The sequence below is a fragment of the Haemaphysalis longicornis genome, unplaced genomic scaffold, assembly GCF_048455015.1.
Source record: "Haemaphysalis longicornis isolate Haplotype H1 unplaced genomic scaffold, Haemaphysalis longicornis Haplotype H1 scaffold_2, whole genome shotgun sequence".
Classification (NCBI taxonomy): Eukaryota; Metazoa; Arthropoda; class Arachnida; order Ixodida; family Ixodidae; genus Haemaphysalis; species Haemaphysalis longicornis.
The window spans coordinates 256,192,732-256,213,280 of NW_027526295.1; the positions used below are offsets into that span (position 1 = coordinate 256,192,732).

The 20,549-nt window shown below is 47.1% G+C and overlaps 1 protein-coding gene across 2 annotated transcripts; it reads right to left on the minus strand.

The window, feature by feature from the left end:
• Window positions 1-1,446: 1,446 nt before the first annotated feature.
• LOC144170446 (protein Loquacious-like) lies at window positions 1,447-20,444 on the minus strand. 2 transcript variants are annotated; one of them, XM_077700257.1, is made up of 7 exons: window positions 20,286-20,444; window positions 15,797-15,926; window positions 14,822-15,004; window positions 12,758-13,026; window positions 6,971-7,068; window positions 5,925-6,240; window positions 1,447-4,386 (listed from the first exon to the last, which is right to left on the minus strand). In XM_077700257.1, exons 1-7 carry the CDS (start codon window positions 20,296-20,298, stop codon window positions 4,250-4,252), a joined length of 1,146 nt encoding a protein of 381 aa, XP_077556383.1. In that variant the 5' UTR covers window positions 20,299-20,444; the 3' UTR covers window positions 1,447-4,249. The 2 variants fall into 2 exon arrangements, with proteins under 2 accessions (XP_077556383.1, XP_077556384.1); XM_077700258.1 differs by having other exon boundaries at window positions 15,797-15,923; window positions 20,286-20,414.
• Window positions 20,445-20,549: the final 105 nt, after the last annotated feature.

Consider the following 20,549-nt stretch of genomic DNA (forward strand, 5'->3'; position numbering starts at 1 on the left):
TATTTACGGCTGAGACGTAGTGCTGATTCAAGTAGATATCGGCACTCTACGTACTCTCCTCAATGTGTGTGGCAAATTTCGTTGTCGTATGACCATTCTACGTGCCCGAGAGATGAGCCGAAGCAAGACAGGGACAATGCCCTTATGGGCGAGGTTCCAGTACAGGACTCGAGCAGAGTGACAGAATTTATTCGCTGCTCCAACAGCAATGAACTTCTGCGCTTGGGGCCCCCCGTATTTATACCCAAAGCGCTAATGGTCAAACAAATCTTCCCCTTGGTTTTTGCACACCGTGCGACATGGTACAGACACACACAACGCTCTTTCCAGAGTTCGTGAGGGGTTGGTAGTAGTAGCGCACGCTGAGTCGGAGAGATGGGAGAGAGAAGAGGTCTCTGCAACAGCATCCGTGTCCTTCGGACAAGTCTCTGCATGCCTCATCTGCCGCCACCGAAGTTTAGATTACGCCAGACAAAGAGGCGCCTGCAATACAGCCTTTCCCAGGCATGTTGCAGCTTGTTGGGATCTGTTGGCTGTCGCTGCAAGCCTGAGTCCCCGACAGAGAGGCGCCTATGCGAAAGGCGCACGTAGCAGGCAGAGGAGTGCTGCACGAAGCCGGCAGCACAGTGGCGTGCTGATTCATAACAGAGTAAATGTTACAAGTCTGCAGAAGTTGTCCATGTTGTCCTGCTGCAAGTAAGTACACACTGCAACTCAAAGAAACTAGCCTGCCAGTAATGAAGAGGGTCCACCCCTTTAAAGCATAAAGTACATTTGCAAGCATGGATCAAGCACTTTCAGGATGCAGTGCTTTCTTTATGCATTCAGCGTACTGTGGCTTGTTTGTGACATGTGAAATATGCCCCATGTGGATAAGAAAACATAGCATAAAACCTCATTTCAATGAATATTCTGTGAACAAGTGTTCAAGTTGAACGAACACTTCTGCCATTTTCTGCCAAAATGGGTTGCTAACTTAGAGTGAATAGGTTTCGACAGAATAAGTTCAGTGCAAGAAGTTTTGAAGTTAGGAACATTTTCTACATTACGACACTGCCTCCTGGGAAATTTGATACATGAACGAACTTGGCTTCAAACGTTCAGTCAATAGACATTGACAGCTGTGCCATCATTGACTTTCAATGGTTAGCTGCAAGCTAGAAGCCTTAGTAAACTGCTAGATTAAACTGCATGCACCATTTTAAAGGCCACAAATCTTCTATGAATGTTTAAAATGAAGTAAAAGCTTACACAACGTTTGCACAATGTTAACTTCAATACTGCTTTTTTATTTTCTTTCAGTACGAGGTTTTCACCCTAGTGAAGTTTCTCTCGCCTTACCTTCTTCTGAACTAGCCCAAATTTCATTAAAGTGGAGCTTCACAGCACACCCCTAGTGCAGAATAGCCTGCACCAAAGGCAGCCAAACAGACAGAGACACAGAACTGTTGTAGAGTACCGTTTATTTTGTCACTCTCTGATGAAAGGTTGGAAATTGGGAAAAAAGCTAGCCTACATGCTTGAAATAGTTAATCAGAAAACTTCCACCTACACGACTGGTTAATATTAATTTCCTTCTCGTCAGCCTCTGCCCCCATCCTATTTGTCTTCACACACCAGTGACCATAAACAATTTGCAAACGCAATCCATTACCACGTACTCCAAGTGCAACAAAACGATTCAAGCTAGACTCAGCGATAAGATCAAATGCAAAGCTGTTGCAAGAAAAAGAGTTACGTTGAAATAACAGCCATGTTTTTGGGACACGCAATCAGTCTCGTCACAATAAACTGCGGCTAACATATGACTGGTGCTTCGTAAAAAACTCTGGTGCTACACCAGTGCTGCAAAAAAGCTTCCAAAATAGGAAAACAGGCACTTGCGTCGCAGCGGTGTACGTGGCTACGCCTGCAAGCAGACCTGTGCCAAAGTGCAAAGAATGACGAGGAAGAAAGTAATAGTGAAGAGGAAAAATGAAACGATGCTTAAAAATCTAAGATGGTGTTGTGGCTGTCCTCCCTCCCAATCTCCAGACTTTCAGATCATCGTTGGATGCCCGATTCTCGTCAGTTGCTCATCGGAATGTGAGAAAAATGCTTTCTGCAGCTAGAGTTGCTGGCTGTTCCCCCGCCTTCGTTCACAACTTTTTGGCGTATTTGCTTAGTGTGGAAAAAACAGGCCACGCTCTTCATCCCTCCCTTCGTAGCGTCCGTTCACCAAGAAAAAACTGGGTCGATCCACTCGCGGTAGCTCGTGCATAGGTGAGTGTCGCCAATTTCTCGAAACCGAAACGTTTTTGTCGGTAGTCGGCTAGCAGATTCTTCTCCGTTCGCCTTTGGAAGACCAAAACACGACCAGGAGAACTTGTACAGCGATGCTGCCACATCTGTGCCTCGGGCGTATACTTTGAAACCAGTCAATACTATCACGCCCCACGCCTATTGGCAAACGAGACATCTGTAGGAGCACTGTCGCCCACTCTCAGCTTCATTTATGGCAACAAAGCTTCTTCCTTTTGCCATCAACTGCTGAGACATGCAGGATGTGTCTAAATCTTTCGTTACTGTGGGAAATTGACCGAATTTTAGGTGTCTAAGAAAACATTTTTGCTGTGCTAAACATATTGGTTAGGCACACAATGCAGTGACATAAAATGCAGACGATTCAATGCCCTTTCCAACTACACCAGTTATAATAATTCTTTATCAAAAAATTATTAAAACTATCAATGACTGCAAAAAAAAAAGATCTAATCAAAAATTTTTGTCCAGGTGTCGAAAAGAAAAAGAAAGGGGGGCAGTTGTGTTTAACAAACCAACTGTAGTAAAAAAAAAATTAGAATATACATTTTGTAGCCAAACATTTCAAAAACCTGTCCTGGAAAAAAAAAAATTGATTTGCTCGGAACAATTTGCCAGACATCAAAGAAAATGCTAGCAAGCACGGTGCCCATGCCTTGTGGTGGTGAAGTCCAACCTCTATTTCATGCCCAGCAAGCTTTCACCAAGCAGCTGCCACGATATGAAGAGAGTTCAGCACTACAAGCCTCCTACATTGCAGCACCACCTAACATTTTTGAAAATAAAAACAATATCAAGCCTGCTGAAGAGTTTGTCAGAATAGACAGTTCTACTAAGAAGCGACACTAGACCTCGGAAATACCCTCATACGGAAACGAAACTGGCCAGTGAACAGCTGGCGGTGTTCAACACCAATTGGAAGTGCTCTCCTGGTCTGAACTGATATCCAATGACCTGGTGCTAACTATCGACTTTCAGCTGAAGCTGTTATTGCAGAAGTAAGGCGTGGCGTGGATGTAGAAATGACTATAATATGTCGAAATTGGCAATATAAAGCATCGATCACTGGTGATCAATTTGAATAGGCGTGGTAACGAAAGAGTTAAGCGCTGAAAAGGGCATAGCATCAAATGCGCCCAAGGAATACAGGCAAACCAAGGGCACCAGCACGCCTAAGGCCAAATGTTTCTCAGTCGTGTGGTAACCTTATATTACTACACTGAAAGCTCCCTGAGCTGTCCAGACATAACAAACAGAGGTTGCCACGGCAGATTTCCTTTCAGTAGAAGGAGCTAAGACAACGACTGCCGTTCCTCTGACTTAATGCCCTTCTTTCTGTTAAAGCACATGTAAAAGCCACCCGACAGTGTAGACAGCGGCTTCTGCAACACTGCAGCAGGTGAAGGCTGACAGTGATCCCTCTTGCTGTGATGCTGTCTTCACACTTCATCAACCAGCAGAAATAAAGCGGATTGCCACAAGCGCGCATACTTTTTGGGCATCCACCTTTTCAAGGAGATGAAGCATTGGCCTCTCTACCCTAGACTGCTTCTGCCTAAGTTAAATGAATGAATGAGTGAGCTCAATGAATGTTTATTCCTCCTCCTCTTCCTGCCACAAGTGCAAGTAGTCAATGGTGGAGGGAGAGAGAGAAAAAAGCCTTCGAAATGAGGTAGGCACAAGATGGTGCGAGCAGTCTCGGATCCGACGACGCCCCTCCCCTCGCTGGGCGAGGAGGGCACGAACGCCCCAGGTCGGATTAAGGACGCGGGTGAACGGAGGCGAGGGAACAGCCAGGGGCCGATGTGCAGGCTGTTGACTAGAGACGCGGGTCGAAGAACAAGGTACCTTGAACATCAAAATGCTAGGGTTTCCTGCCAGCGGGGGCAGAACTCCTCTGTTCATCCAGGTTGACCAGCATGCTGCTGAGCCAGGTACCCCGCCTGCCTCACTTCTTGGTCATGATCTTGAGGTACTGCAGGGCGCTCCGGGCCGCCGCCACCTGCGCCTGCTCCGCCGTGTCCGCCGTGCCGAAGCACACCGCCAGCGGCAGCGACGTCAGCTGCACCAGGCACTGGTGCTTGCCTGCAACACCACCATCACACATGAGGGCGTGACAACACGGACAGCGTCAGTGCGCTCCCAACACATGTTGCACACTCACACTGAAGAGCATCACGTGACTTTCCAGGCCCGCTTTCGGTGCAGCACACAAGACCCCGTTTTCAAACGGTGTTGAGCTGTGGCCTGCAATCCCGCATTCTTTGCAAGGAAGGCATTGTCATCTCCCACAAGCCAGTGTCAACTCTTGGAAGGCTCATACCTTGACCTAAAGAGCGGCCGCCAAAAGAAAAAGCCCAAGGGGTTGTCTACAAAATTGCTTGCGCACAATGCCCCGCTAGTTACGTTGGGGACACCATGAACTTCCTGGAAAGCCTCCACACAAAAACGACGTTCGCAAGTCCGACACTCAGCGCAATGCATTGGCCGAGCACTGCGAAAAAGCTGACCACAGGATTAACTTTGACAGCGCGCAGGTGATTGGCACCGAAACCCACTACTCACAAAGATTACTCCTTGAGTCCTGGCACATACAAGGGAACCGGCAAGGCCTGAATAGATCCCTCGGAGCTCTTCCCACCGTCTACGCCCACGGCCTTCGACGCGCAAGGGCAACATTCCAGTAAGAAAAACGAAAATGAAGACACCTATATAACCGCTGCTTCTTGTCGTACACAGTCACCCCTGATGAAGGAGCCGAGTTGGCTCCGAAACATTGGGACCGCTTCGAATAAACACCCTTGGTTGGTGTATTTGCCTCTTCAAGTTTAACCCAACCAGACAGAGCTCTGTCGAAGGTGTTTACATTCAATTTTACATCAAACATTAGCCAAGCGAAACCAAGACTCAAACAGACTAAGCCAAGCTTTTGCTTCGCATATCCAAAGTTAGCTGAGCTGAGCCGCAGCAATTTTTTTCGGAGGGCCTCCCCACCTATTTTTCGCAGCAGAAAGCATGCACCAGGCCTCTGATACAGAGGCCACCAACGAAACCACACTGTGTCAGGCCCAATATCTGTACAACAGTGCTGGCCAGACATCAAACAATTCCAGCTTAACTGTCGTGAATGCAAAATCTGTGGTGAGTGAGATACTGTGAGAGCACAATGTAATCAGTGATGTACCAACCCTCTAGAACCACTGAAAATACTTAAATTGTCCTTTCCCTTCAAAACTAGAAGCCCTAACCCAAGGTGTTTCTGACATACGTATACCACCCGAGTTTGTTCCCTCATCTATGTTGCTGCTACAGCCTTCTTCTTAGCTTCTCAACTAGTAGTACAAACCCGTATTATGCATTTCCAATGGCTGTTATTGGCAAATTTCCTTACAACCATATTCACTCATGTGAAATTAAATAAGAAGCACCAGTAAGATAACTACCATGTGATTCAGTTATTAGCTGGGCCTCTTTTCTAAGAGAACTTTCAACTGACAAATACGTTGACAGCGGTTTGCCCAGCGACGTCTTACCCTGACCGACTGTCCGATCCACTCCGCCCAACGCGCCTCACAACCAGAGCATGCATTTGAGGGGAGAGAGCGAGAGAGAGAGCTAAATACCGTCGGGGCTGAGCTCCTCGATGGGCACGTAGGTGACCTCGAAGCTCTGCTCGTCGGCGATCTCGCGCAGCAGGCCGACATAGTCGAGGCCCGCCGTGCTGAGGGAGGTGCCCTGCAGGCCGGCCAGCCGCACGCCGTCCGAGGCCTGCAGCTGGCGCAGCAGCTGCCCCACCTGCTGGCTGTGCCGGGGCGTCAGGGCGCTGATGTTCTGCTCCTTGAGCCCCATATAGCTCTTGGCCTCCCGCAGCACCGTGCTGCAGGGGCCTCCGCCGCCCCCGCCCCCGGGCACGCCCACTCCGGGCTCCCCAAACTTCTCCTGCAAAGAAAAGAGGACGCCCATCACTGCTGCTGCTGCTGCCCAACATCGCACCTGCACATAAAGAGACTGCACCCACTGCTAGCCACCCTGACAGTTTTGGCAAGCCCTTGACATCGACACTTTCAACCGCAGCTACCTTCGGTATATGCTAAAAGCTATTAGCCCTGACAAGCTTTCCGAGAGTGTGAAGGAAAATTTGACATCCACCTCAATGCAGCCATATGGCTGCATTAAGGTGGATGTCAAATTTTCCTTCGCAGAAACTTACTCCAGATTTCCCCTAAATCTAATTCATTTCCGAGAGTGTCATGAAATCATGGCAAATTACACCCGTGGCACCGAAGCCTAGTTAAGAGAGACAAGATACCTACTTTACTGACAGTAAAACTCTCTGCGAGACATCATGCAAAAAAACAGTCAAGCAGCGGTCATGACTTCATTAATGCTTTTTGCTTTGTGTCGAGTTGCAAATTACAATCTTTGTAGCTGTCAGAAATTCAGAAGCAGTTTTTTTAAGAGTAATCTGGTAGCCCTACATGTACCGCCTATGATACGTCCTTTCTGCTGCACAATTGCTATGAAATTCCCCAATGGAAGCCCTCTGGTTGTTGCCATTTCGGTGGCTATATTAGCTCTAACATTATGCTCGTGGGTGATTATTTGTGCGCAAACACAACACCCTGAAAGAAAACCACTTTGGCAAGACACGAACAGACTGAGAACTCACGTCTTCTCCGTTGAGCAGGCCATTTTGAACCGTCTTGATAAGTTCAATCATTTTCTTTGCAGCCTGACGCTTCGCCAGGCGCTTGGACTTGCCTTTGCCTATAAACATGGCAGAATAAGAAAAAGAGAGAGACAGCTGATGGTAGAATGCAGGCGAATTCAGGTCAACATTCTACAGGAGCAAGCGGCACAACAAGCTGTAACACTGGCACTGTGCTGGATCATTGAAAGTGGTGTCAAGACAGTGCACTCGTCTTTCACAGTGATAACAATAAAGTCCCTCCCTCCCTCCCTCATCTCTCACTCTCTCTCTCTCTCTCATCTCTCACTCTCAAGCCCTACCAGCCCTGCATAAAATACAGTTGAACCTCGATATAACGAACCTCGATTTAACGAAATTCGCAACATAACGAATTTTTTCAAGTTTTCTATCAAAATTTTGCTGAATGCACGTATTTTTGTCTCGATTTTACGAAGTAATTTTGTGCGGCGCTTCCGATTTAACGAAGTCACGGCAAGAAAGGTGAAACGAAATTCAGGTCGAGGCACATTTTATGTTGCCTCTCAGACCCTACAGTGAAAAAATTCAGTATTCGCATCGACTCTTGAAAGGCTAAAATGAAAGAAAAGCGGTTAAATCTACGGTTAACAATTAAAAGCAAAGAAAGAAGCTGCACAAACCGCTAGCGGTCATGGACGGTTTAATAGTGCGGCCACCATTTTGACGTCTCCATCGTTGCCTACGCCAGTGCCCTCTATGCTTAGGCTGCCAAAGCTTACTTCAAGCTTTTTTCCTACGCGTCATGCTCACAGTGCTGCTGCTCTAGGTTGTGCTCGCTGATAACCACATTAATATTTTGTTCGTGCATCGTTAGGTGAGTCTTGTAAGCAGCATGAGCACTCCAAGGGAAAGAAAAGTGTTCCGAACAAGAGCCTGAGGAAGTTCGGTGAAACTGACGGCCACCGAAGTGTGATGGATGCCATCGACGTTCTGCGGAGGCACGCAGGCGCACACGAATGTTTAAGTGCTCTCTTTGAGCATGGTCATCTTCGTTTCACCAGCGCTCATTAGACAGCTGCGGTGCGGAGAAATTGGTTTCGAAAGAGCTCAGTGGGCATAAAAGTAATTGCTTAATCGAATTTGGCCGGAAGATATTTAATATAAGCCTTCCGCTTTCCGAAGCATTTAAGCGCTGCTCCACACAGTGAAGCGGTCCGTGTGTACTCCGCTCAACTCACAATCATGGCTTTATCTCGAGTGTCGTGGTTGCAACATGCACCCATACTGCAGAGCCTTTGTACATGAAAAACGTCTTTCGAAAGTTTCATAGCAGCCTTCCGCTGTTGACCCGCCGCACCCCCTCAACGCCGCACCTAAGCCTACCACTGAATGGACGAAAAGAGGCGTAACTTCGAACGAGCACCTCGCCGGGGTGAAGTTCTCGGGGCACGGACGCGGGTTCAATTGACTAACAGCGGCATTTAGTAGCGACCGAAATGAAAAAAAAAAAAAAAATGGAAACCTAGTCTGCTATCATATTTAATTAGGCGTTGTGGAAAAAGCAAGGGTTTTACGATGACACATGAACTACCGTCGGCTATCCGAATTCCATTGCCTAAGTGTTGAAACTCTTAATTCACACAATTTTCGCGGCCAGTTTTAGTACAAATTTCGCTTTAAAGGGGTCCTGAAATACCTTCTGCCGATGCATGGACGTACATGTAACCAAATAAGACAATGTATTAGCAATCTCCTCCCGCAAGAATTTTGTTAAAGCGATGAGCATTAGCTGAGAAATCGTAAATCAAAAACCGTGCATTATCGTCGCGCCGCGTTTCCTCCTCCTTTCGCTGTTGACGGCGCGAGAGCCTTCCCTCCCATGATGCTGCGCGCTTCAACGGTGACGTACTTTCGCTATGGCGCTCCTCATACTGCCGTCTGCTACGGGCAAGCTTTGTTGACACCATGAATCCCGCACTCCGCTCAAGGCTGGAAAAGCGAACGAAAAATCTGGCCGCATTTGTGCGGCGGCCTGGCCTTGCCCTTTCGCGGTGTGCGTTGCTGCAAGGCAGCACGTGACTTTTAATCAGCGGCGAACTCGCAGCCGCTCGGGAAGGATCGTGCGCTCCATGGAGGAAAGAGTGCGCTTGGTCCCTTTCATGCACCGTGCACTGTTTATCCACAAAGCGCCGTATCAGATGTGGCCCCGCTGGTGCCGAGTCTTATTTTGCGGTGGTGGTAATTCCTGCCGGCGGTATGTGAAAAAGACATTTTAAAGCTATACAGAACCCGCGCACAAAACACTTCAATCATGTGACCAGTTAAGCTTGGGGCGACGCGTGGTGGAGAGCGGCAACATTGGCAAAACATGCTCCGTCGCGGCTCTGAGCTTTCTAGCGCTGGAGCGAGCGCCATTTCTTTGACAATCTCAAACATTGGTTGCCTTGGCAACAAGGCACAAACCGCCCCAGAAGTCAGTTACGGTTGCGTGATCCCGGTTCAGCTCAAGGCCCCACCTCGCGATATGTGGGCACTGCAGGCGTACCACTCACTCCCATTGGGAAGTGTGAGATGCGTTTGGCATTACAGGAGGCGATGGTGTGTGTGTTGTGGACGCCTTTGTTTCGCGATGAAATGTGACGTTGTGCTTCTGCGGGTGGATAGTGCTTCCCATGGTCTGGATTATCTTTCTCGAGCGACGTACGACTCAACCTCGCAAGGGGTATGTGCAGTGTGCGTGGCTAAAAGCCATCTCGGCTTGCGCGCCAGAGTTAAGTGACTTGCTGTTCGTCCCCGCAAACCGCGTGCGAGGTGAGTGCCGAATTTACGACGGGCAAGAGGAGGCAACCTATCGTCTGTAAATCGCGGTTCAGACTTGCAACGCATGTTGTGACGTTGTGTTCGTTCGAAACGCATCTCTGAATTGTTTTGAAGTGGAATAAAATGTATCCGTCAAACCCGGGAATTCGGCTCAGGGAGTTCTCTGCGACTGCACGAAAGAAGTGCCACGGGGCTTCAACGCTTTCTTTACGGAACGTACTCGGGTAAGAGAATATCCATGTCGTGTTATGGCCGTGTTGCATTCAATACGAACGGTTAAGCATTTGTTTACACTTGTTTCATTTGTCGTAAAATGTCCAAGCACTCCGACACTCCGCTGACAGATCAGCCGGCGAGCCGACGCTGAGCAGACGACTCATCTCTTTGCCGGAAGTGCGTGAAAAAGCCACCCAATAGCAGGATGTCTAGCTCATGACGAACATCTGGGAATCGATGATGTAGACATGTGAAGATGGCGACGTCCAAAAACACGAAGGAAAGGGTGAGAAAAAAGCGACAAACTTTGCAACAAAAGTGTGAGCTTTCCGCTGCGCGTAAAAGAGTAATACGTGGCCCAGATGACCTTGACGACCCAATCTAACGATTGCGCTACTTCATTTAGTGTGCTCAAAACGCCTTTCAGGGCCCCTTTAAGTGGAGAGGTAACTACATAGCAGTTGTTGCCTGACAAGGGCCAAAGTGTTGAAACCTCAGTAACTGGTTAAATGAACTGTAGAATCGAAACCACGATTTTACGAAATTCTCGATTTAACGAAATTTGTGGCCCCAAGTATGACTTCGTTATATCGAGGTTTAACTGTACTAACAGATTGCACCAGGCACCGTCCTCATTATCCAGTCGCCATGTGCAAGGAGCGACTATACCACAGCACAAACAAGACTACTCGAGTTTTAAAAGGCGGGGGAAAAAGGATAAATTTGTTTACAATGCCTTTTATTAGACTAGCTTTAACAATGCTGAGAAGGTCTGCAGGCTGATATAAAGTAATCACCGCAATTCAAACTAGTAAGCAGAATGAAAATAATCTGTTGAACTAGAATCTTGATTAATTCCCAACAGTCTCCATATCATAAAACAAAAAGCAACATTCTGCTCCTGAGTGGAAGACAATATGATGGCCAGCATTTATAAAGAAAGAGCCTTGAGCTATTTTCCCTTTTTTGGGAAATGTAGTTGGACTGCCGGACCTAGTATAGCTTAATTAAGAAAGCTAATACAGATCACGATTCTTGCAGAAAAAGCGGGTTCATTGGTTTGCTCTCAAACTTGGCACATTGGTAGCATTTTATACCAGACATTTCTTAACAAAACCAGACCAACACTTGCTCGGACGTTTAGAATAGAAATAATATACTTGGTATTTCTCCCCTGCACCCCTCAAAACAAAGGTTACACAGCATTCATGCCATTTATGCAGTGGAGCGGATTTTCAATGAAACAAGGTGTCTGGTTGTGAACAAGGCAAATAATGTTGCCAAGTTTGATGCTGTAAATTGACTATAAAATACGAACCGAGTCGTATGAAGATTCAGCACGAAAGAACGAGTGTCGGTGCTTGCAGTGCTGCACCCCGCTTGGGCGGCTTAACTGTGGCAGCATATCTCTTGCATGCCCTACGGGTGGCTCTTCCGCACCAAGTCAGATAACAAAACGGCAGATGGTCGTGCAACTCAGCTTCCAGCGGGAGCTGTGTAGAAGAACTCTATCCTGAGCAGCATCACGCCATTAGCAGACCATTGCTGGTGCTAAACTAAAAGTGGGGCTGGCAAAAAATGGCCGCGTATATGCTTCTTTCTTTGCAAATGTCGACACAAGATGATAGTCGACTGGCGCCCCTGCCAAGTAGAGGCCTCCCTCCTCTTTCTCGCTCGCCCTCATGCTGTTCCTCTCCCGTCTCGTTCCTCCCAAGATAACACGTTAGAGGTTCGCTGAAGTCAATTTAAATTTACTGCGTTCCACTGCTCCAAGTCGGGTGCCTCAATGCCAGCGCTGTCATACTGCAGAGACGCGCGTGAATTGAGGCACCCTACTACGACGTTTATATACAAGAACCACGTCGCCCTACTGCACGAGTGTTCCAAGCGGAACATGGATCCCACCTATTGGAACCTTTCGTTGCTATTGCTGTTTGACTTTTTAAATGCCGCCAGGAGGTAGCACTGGCAACAGCAGGCGATGGTTTTTTGCCGTTGATGTAGTATTTCATTTGCTATCGCAAAAACCAAACATCCATGAATTTTTAATAAAGGAACACTGTCAATATCACTTATGTATTGATTTGCTGCCTTATATTTGCGTAATGTCTTGTTCTTGTTCAACAATGTTGACAAGAATGAACACTGACATTGGACTTAGATGTTTACATGTGGCTGTGAGTATATGAGACTATTGCGCAGCATTCATTTCACTTTGGCTGGGTGTCTGAATCGAGTCACAGATAGACAGACCAAAATTTCTGCCTTTAAGTAGCCCAAGAAAGACTATCGTCTTTAAAAACATTTGTGGTGTGCAAGCACGATACTTTGCGCGCGCTAAACGCAAGCTCGTGCCATACTAAAACTTCCTATTGATTCTATTACATAGTTACTCATGCGGGAGAGGTCTCCCCAGTACAGAAAGCTCTGTGGCAAACGAAAGGAGGAAAAACAAGTAGTGGGGGAAGGGCGTTGGAAGCCAACCAAAAATGAAGACAAAAAAAAAAAAAAAAAAAAAATCACTGCCCTCTTCAACAGTCTCTAACACCCAGTGGATAACTTTCCCAGGATGGTAGGTTGCCTATAGCTATAGTGGAAAGGAGGCCAGTGCAAGGGACCAAAGGGGCCATCGCGCAAAAAAGAAAGCGCAGCCATATAGCCTTCAGCCAGCGTGCACACACAGTCACCTGTGCCTGTTTGCAGTGCGTGCATGGATGGAGGGATCAAGGGAGGGGGGAAAGGCTGACCCACCCATCTCGTTGAGGTTGTTGACGAGGCAGGAGATGCCGAAGGTGCGCTCGTGGGGCAGGCCGTCCTCGATGACGGTCTCGTAGAAGGGGGGCCGCCAGCGGAGCTTCATGCACAGCTCCTGCAGCTCCCCGACAGGGTTGCCCGCTATGCCGTCCTCCTCGGTGCCCGCCGACGACCCCGTGCCCGTGCTGCCGCCGCCCGCCAGGGGGGCCCCCCCGACCAGCGGGCTGGAGCCGGGAAGGCCGTTGTTGCTGGGCGCCATCTCGCCCCTGTGGGCACGGCGGAGGGCACGCAAGTTCGTCCCTTTGTGCACCATCACGCGAAGCGAGTGCACTACAAAAAGTTGCCAAACTTGCCCCAATCCCAACACACCTTTCTCTTCCAGGGAGATTACGTCCAGAAAAGGGATGAAAGTCAGCTATAAATTGGTAACCATGTTAGTGACAGCCAATCGTTGTCCACCCTGTAGGGCGGACGTGGTAGCACATTTGTGAAAGCAAAGAATCAAAGATTACACAGCCTGCAGAACGCAAACACCAAAACACAAAAAATGAAGACGGCAGGAGGGATGTTTTTCATGCAGAACCAAACAGCTGGAGCACAGCTGCTGAAGCACAGCTCAGCTGGAGCACAGCATTAGCTGCTTCCAGGCAGAACATGTTGCCTGCAAATAGATTACAGGAAGGCATGGCTGCGCCAAATTTTGTAGGTATGACTGTGAGGCGTTGCAAGACTAAGTGAGCGATTTTTATGCATACCAGGGGACATAAAGCTTTTGCAAACAGCAAGTGCTCCTGCTTCGGAAGAGCAACTAAATGCCCCATTGTGCGAGTAAATGGATTGCCATTCTGCGACTACCCCTGGTTGACATTGCCATTTTCTCCCCTTTACTTTACTTTCTCGACTTGCCTAGAGGCACAGCCTATTCACAAGCACATACAGCATGCTACAAGAAGCAAAATTAGACATTTATAAACAGGCTAACCTGTGCTGAAAATTTTGCCTCCTTTTATTTTTTCATGTGTGAAAATTCAGTGCGCCTAAGGCTGAGGCTGCATTGGAATCGAGCAAATTGAGTAAATAGGATTTTACAAAAATAAAAGCTGCCTTGTTGTCACGTTAATGTTAGTGGCAAATGAAATTCTTTAAATCGTATTCCTACAGACGCAAAAGGTGCCTTGTGAAATTCAAGGCAATCATGCTGAATGAAATTTGCAGTTGATTGGCTCTCATTACTTAAAAATACGAGCTCCGCATGACTCAGGGTTGTCTTTCTTTTAAAAAAGAAAGTAATAAATGCAGGGCAAGTGTAGCAGGGGTTCCCACATCTTGCGACAACAGCACGTCCACAAACAATTCCTCCACCCAACTTTCAATGAGCTAAAACAAATTTTACTAAAGTTCTGGGTCTTTCTAGACAATCCGAAACCATTGGGCGTGACAACACATCCATTTGAGATCACGTATGCAAACATGCAGCACCCCGAATAATATTTAGTGAACTAATGAAAGTCTGACATGTCACCCACAGCACCGAGTTCCTGGCCTCTGCACCTGCCCCGTCAATGTAGTTTAAAACGCTCCCCAGAGCAACCAAAACACGAAAATGAAGACTAAAAAAAAAAACAGGTCACTGGCTTTCACTCATAGATGTGGGAAGCGAACAGGCACAAAGTGAAGAGTCCAAAATAGTAAAATGGGTGAGGGGGTGGGTAGGACAAAGAAAAACGTACACATCAAAGCGATTTTCCGTAGGCAACCCTTCCGCAATTATTTTGATGTTCATTTCACCACTTAGCAAGACTCCAGTTTCGCGAGAAAAAGTCAACGTAACAGTGTGGACAATGCAAATAGAAAAAAAAAAAGAAAAAAAAAGGGGGGGGGGGGCAAGAAAACACAGGAGGATATGGAGTACTTTGCAGCAAAGCTCGCACCATACACTACTGCTGCTGGAACCAACCAAGCAAAAAGGCAACTGTGGAAGGGTGCGTGCATATGATTGAGGGCAGCAATTGTGAGAACCACTGTCCTAGCAAAACCATTGTGTGCGACGAGGTGGCTTACACTGCCGTGGCCACCACGTCTGTTGCATCCATTGAGGGCAGGTCCTCCATGACCGCTGCCCGGTACTTTGCAAAGGGGCCGTCGTCAGCGAGCAGCTTCTCCAAGATCACCCTGGCAGCCGCATGCTTTGACTTCTTCTTGCTTTGGCCTGTGGCGTTGGCGACCACATCGCCCACTTGAACCCTGTAGCAGAGGACAAACGACATGGGCATGTGTCTAACTGGGAAGCAATCTGCCAAGGGCTACCAAAAGCATGAGAAATGCATAAGGCACATGACACGCAGTAATGAGCCAAATAAAACTTGCCATTCTTCACGAGAGTACATTTCATGAGGGATTACGATTTTTTCAATCTAGCGATGTGCATGTTGTAGAAGTTTGCACCACAAGCCTACTGGACGAGTGCTATGGCTTAGTGCATGTGCAATTCGGGTCCCTTTGCTCATACACCCGTGTCATACTGCCTCCACATCAACAAATAAATGCGCACTTTTGGTGTCAGCCAAAGGGGAATGTTAGCGTTGCGTTCAAATATTTAGTGCCACCTCACAACCAGCACTTCTACGCACAATTCCGAGTAATATCCCAGAGTTGAAACTGGAGCCCACATGTTTTGCTCCACCAACAGGCTGACTGTTTCAGCTGCAGTGGTCTACAGTTCACGAGGAAAATGGTGGATGCGAGTAACGTATTAACATACAGGCACGCTGTGGTGATTCAGGCTTCCAGCGACAGCGCTTCATCATTATACATCCACACATCTTGCTTTGTACAACTTACTTCCATCTTTTTATATTTTTTATGACCGTTAAAAAACTTTGGCATGCTTCAAGAGATGTCAGCAACACCGAAGCCAGACCATGTGTGGCGTTTGCATCTGTTTGCACAAGCGACGTGAGGTCTAGCTATCAATGCAACATCACCTCGATGCAAACCATCAGGTGCACCTTGTTCAGGAATCAGTGCCATACGCACCTGTACATAAAGGTGGGTGCATGCACGGCCCCTTCTACCGACAGCAGCTTGTACTCTGGCGTGAGGCAGTTGCGAGCGCATAGCTCCTGCAAGATACTGATGGGAGTCTTCTGGTTCACAGATGCGGCTGCTGCAAGGAGAAAAAATACCAAACATTAGCCCACCTGAGTAACCATCGAAGCCCCACAACAATGCCGCCGCATCTAATACTTGCTCCAAGGCCCATAAAATAGGAAAATTTTCCAATTCTTTAGAACTGGCTGTGTAGAAAACCCAAAGCTTGACATGACAGTGAAGCTACAATCAAGTCCCGCCCATAACGCACCACTGACAGATGTCTGTTACAACCAAGAAGGAGTTGAAGCTGAGACACAGATTTGACAATTTACGTACCACCTCAAAGGGGCCATGCACACAAAATACAAGTTTGGTTTATTCGAAAGGTTGCCTCGTTAGAATCATACTGGCCCCACTTTTAACAGACACTTCCCTGTAATAAGCTATATCATGAGGAAAATGGCCATGCGACCTACTAGCTCGTTTCCCGCAACAGAACCTACGATGTCATACGCGCCAGCTCGTGTGATTGGCTGAGGCTGGCAAGTGTAAACGCAAATTAGGCAGGGCTTATAAGCTTGCCGAACGAACTAAATGTAATGCATATGCATTTTACAGCAGTAAGAATGGTGCTGTAAACAATGAAAGTTACGAAAATACATGTAAACATAGAAGCACTGATGCGCGCTACTGTTGGTACTGGGCGCACTATGCTTCTTTTAGTCGCACTGCAGTCCGCCGCTTTGGCGTTGTCTTATACGACACTGGCCGGTTGGCATAAGCGACGTTGCCTTACGTGACCTTCTTTGTCAAGCATTCCCCATGTTGCACGAAGCAATTACTTTCTACCGTAACAAAAACAAAGCAACGGCGGACAACGGTCCGTGGCTGATTACGCTAGCGCCATCTGGGAGGTTTGACAGTAAGCAAGGCTGAAGAGCTGAAGTACGCAGTGGAAGTTCATTTGAATACGTGCTGTTATGACTTCAATGCAGCCGTCACGAAAACACTCGATTTGGCGGGAGAATCAAAATTTTAACCCAAATTGATTAATTTCTCATAAAATACGGCATCGTTTGCAGCCGGGCAAGCGCTGGGGGAACTATAAAACATAAAATATTTTGAATAAAACTTGTATTTTGTCCGCATAGCCCTTTAAAAACTGCAATTTAAAAAGCAGCATATAAGTCCCTCTACAGTTATGTATTGCTGTCGACAACAGAAGTGAGCTCAGAAATCTCACTGCTGCTGCTACTGTGAGCAAGTTTTGCACGCTGTTCCCAACAAATATTTATGAGCAGCAATTACTTCACGAAGGCTAACTATGCCAGTCTTATAGGGAAGGAGTTCAGCAGTAATGAGCATTCCTTTTCAGCAATGCTGTTTTTTTCTTTTTGTTTCTTTTCAGATGCCTGGAGCTTCTGCGTCACAAAACTGCAACACAGGGCTCCACACCCCCAAAAAATTACTAGAGTGGTTTTTCTACAAGATTCATCATTTTCTTTTCTGAGAGCAACATAAAAAAAAATTGATGCAACCCCTCTCCCCCCACTCCCCGCACACACACATACACAGGCCAAATGACAATGTCAGTGGTGAGAGCATCAGTGCAGAAGTTTTACAGATCACAAGATTAAAGCCTCTACGCACTGTTGTGAGGATATGCAGAGGATTGACTACTTACCCTCTAAGCTCCAGTAAAACCAACACATTGAGAATGCCTTGCCTTTGTGAGGTTCAACTCCCAGTCGGGAAAGGGCTCTGATTTGTGCAAGTTGGTAGATATTTGAATGGGAAGCAGCTTGAACTAAGACAAACCCAAAAAGACAAGAAATGCAGGACACGCTGCTCCGAGCCCTGTATTTCTCGTCTCTTCATGTTAGTTGCCTGCTGCCCATTCCAATTGAAAGCGCACCCACAAACAAATTCCCTTGGGGCAATTCTTAAGCCACTGTGGAGTAAAGGCTTGGTTGCGCAACGGAATCAAGCAGTGGTGGCAGTGAAACACAGGCCCTATTGCTTGGGAGCTAGTGGATCTTGTGGGGCAAAAGTCACCACCACAGGTCTAGAACTGAGCTCAGCTTACAGGCCAGAGAAGGCAAAATAGCTGGCTAGTGCCATGGCTGGGCTCATGCACGATAGCACAGGCGAGTATGGTCCTTTTGCTATTAGTCAACCCGCGTTGGAGGCATTCCAAGGAGATAGTCGGTACGGCATGTGTCTAGTCTGAAGTCCTTAGTTTGTGAGGAATAAGCAAAAGACGTATATCCCTCATATATTTACACTTACGCTGTGATGTTTACAACAGACACACAGGCCATCAGTGAGCCACAGCTGCTATGTGGGCACCGTGTCTGAAGCCTGAATGAAAAGAAGTGTGCTGAGCTGCATTGTGAATGGCATACAACAAAAACTTTGTTGCCTTTGGCTACTTAGCCACCCGTTCTTTTTGGAATGAAGTGCGTGGCGGCGCAGCCACTGATGTTTTGCAGTCCAAAGGGAAGAGAAGACGTAGTGCAAGTAGTGCACGTGGGCCAGGCACGCCTGTCTTTACCATCTTTGATAGTGTTTATTGAGGTCCTAGGAGCTCTGAAGCCATATTTAGTGGCATAGACATGACGATAGATGCAAGTGTTGGGCAATGGAGGCTGTTTTCCAGCAATAAAACAGCACCATGACATACAATAAAAATTTGTTCTGGCCCATAATTTGTTCACGCAATTCGTGGATCTGTAGCAACAGATACCTTTCGCTGCAAGGTACGGTTTGTGCTGGTTGGTTCACGACAGTTTTGGAGTAAAACGTAGCGAAAAATAGGGACAAAAGTCAAGGAATACGCAACGCGAGTGCTAAAGCTGTCAACGAAGGCATTTACTGAGAAGAAGCTGGTTACAGTTTTCGCAATGAATGCCTACACTGACAGTCGGCACTCATGCTGCATTGCTCCTTGTTCTGACTAAGGCTTTAGTATTAGCACAAATCAGGACATTCAAAAATGAACAGAATAATGCCAATAGAAAAAGCAAAATAATGTGACGTTCCCAAATAAGGTGTCTTCATCTCCTCCAACTCTGTTTTCGTATTCACCCCAACCAATAACAAACTTCTAGTAAATAAACCAGCTGCTGATCGATTTCTAGGAATTTCAATTGCTAAGGAAAATGTTCAAGAATGAGCCGTTTTAAAGATACAATATGGCTGAAAGCATGCATAAAACCATGTCACTCTTCCCTCCCTCAAATGACCCTCACACGTTCTCTGCCACGACACATGCAGTCAATTTCTACCGAGCAGCTCAGAGCATGACAGCATAATAACGTATAAGCTTTTTAAGACTCATGCCTTCCGCACCGTGTTTATCCTTATCCCTCTATCATAATAATTAATTACCCCAACTCGAACAACGCGTCCCCTTTTATCACTGAAAACATAACAATCCATCTTATTTTTCGAGACAGACTTTATGATTTTTTTTTCTTCGTGGTATTTAAAAACACGACTTTTGCATAACACAAAAACTAATTTTCAGGCAGCACCTTGTCCAGCATACATATAAGGCTGCACAAATCGCACAGAACTTCATCAGAACAAGAAAAAGTACACTGAACAGACAGATGAGGAAGTGTCATTTAAAAAAATGTGCACCAGCAGGAGAAATGACTTCATAGCTTCCTGGCGTTTCCACAAAAGAACGCACGTAGTTTGCTCTTGTGACTCACAAACAATTCTATAAAAAAAGACATGCCGGAACATAAAGATTTCTCCTGCAGATTTCTTATGCGCCAGCAAAACGGCAGATACTAGTGAGCTCTAGACGGCCGTACAGATACCCGTTGTCCGTAAGTCCGCAAAAGATGTTTCGCGAAAAATACTTTCGGATCGGTACAGCGTTGGCTTTGCGAACATCAAATTCCAGTACATAGCTAGCTAGACCCTTTCAGTTGACGCGTCGTGTGACGCTTCCGGGAAGAGTCGACTACCACGTTCTCGCAACAACGGACCGCACCACGGCCGCGGGAGGCCTGTGATGCAACCGGGGAGACTTGGGAAAAAGCAAGCAAAGTAGAAGCCAAACGCTTTACTGCCTTCGACTATTTCAGGAAGCGCAGACGCCCAGGGCTAAAGGCGGCGAGCTCAGCGATGTGTGGCCTGCCGGCATTTGCATGCATGGCTTCACTACACGGCATCGGCGAACTTCGAAGCCGAACAATAATAATCACAACCCTGCCGTCACAAGGAGGAGCTACAGAGAGTAGCGAAGTGAGGAACCGATAAAAACGGAAGCTTGTGTTACGTAAAAACCATCACTTTTTTTTCTTTTTTTTTTCCCTTTCGGTCACAGTGAACTGTGAAGCTTCGCCTTGCAACTCGCGCCGTGACGGGATCGCTTTCGGCACACCGGTGGAAATCGGAACGCTGAGGACAGCCTTACCGGAGGACTCCATGCTTCGCTCGCCCTCTGAGTACAACTCTTTCGTATAAAATAAACACAGCACGTGCGGGTCTTCGAGACTACAAAAGAAAACTGTTTCCGACCCACGGACTCAAAAAATTGCACGAAGCGCCCCCTTAGAACCACTTCCTTTGTTTCTTTCTTTTTTGCCTCCATTCAGTGTGCGTCCCAAACATGCGCCCCACATTTATCGCTTTTTGCAAAAACTTCAACGTAATTACAAATAAACAAAACTTTTGGTCG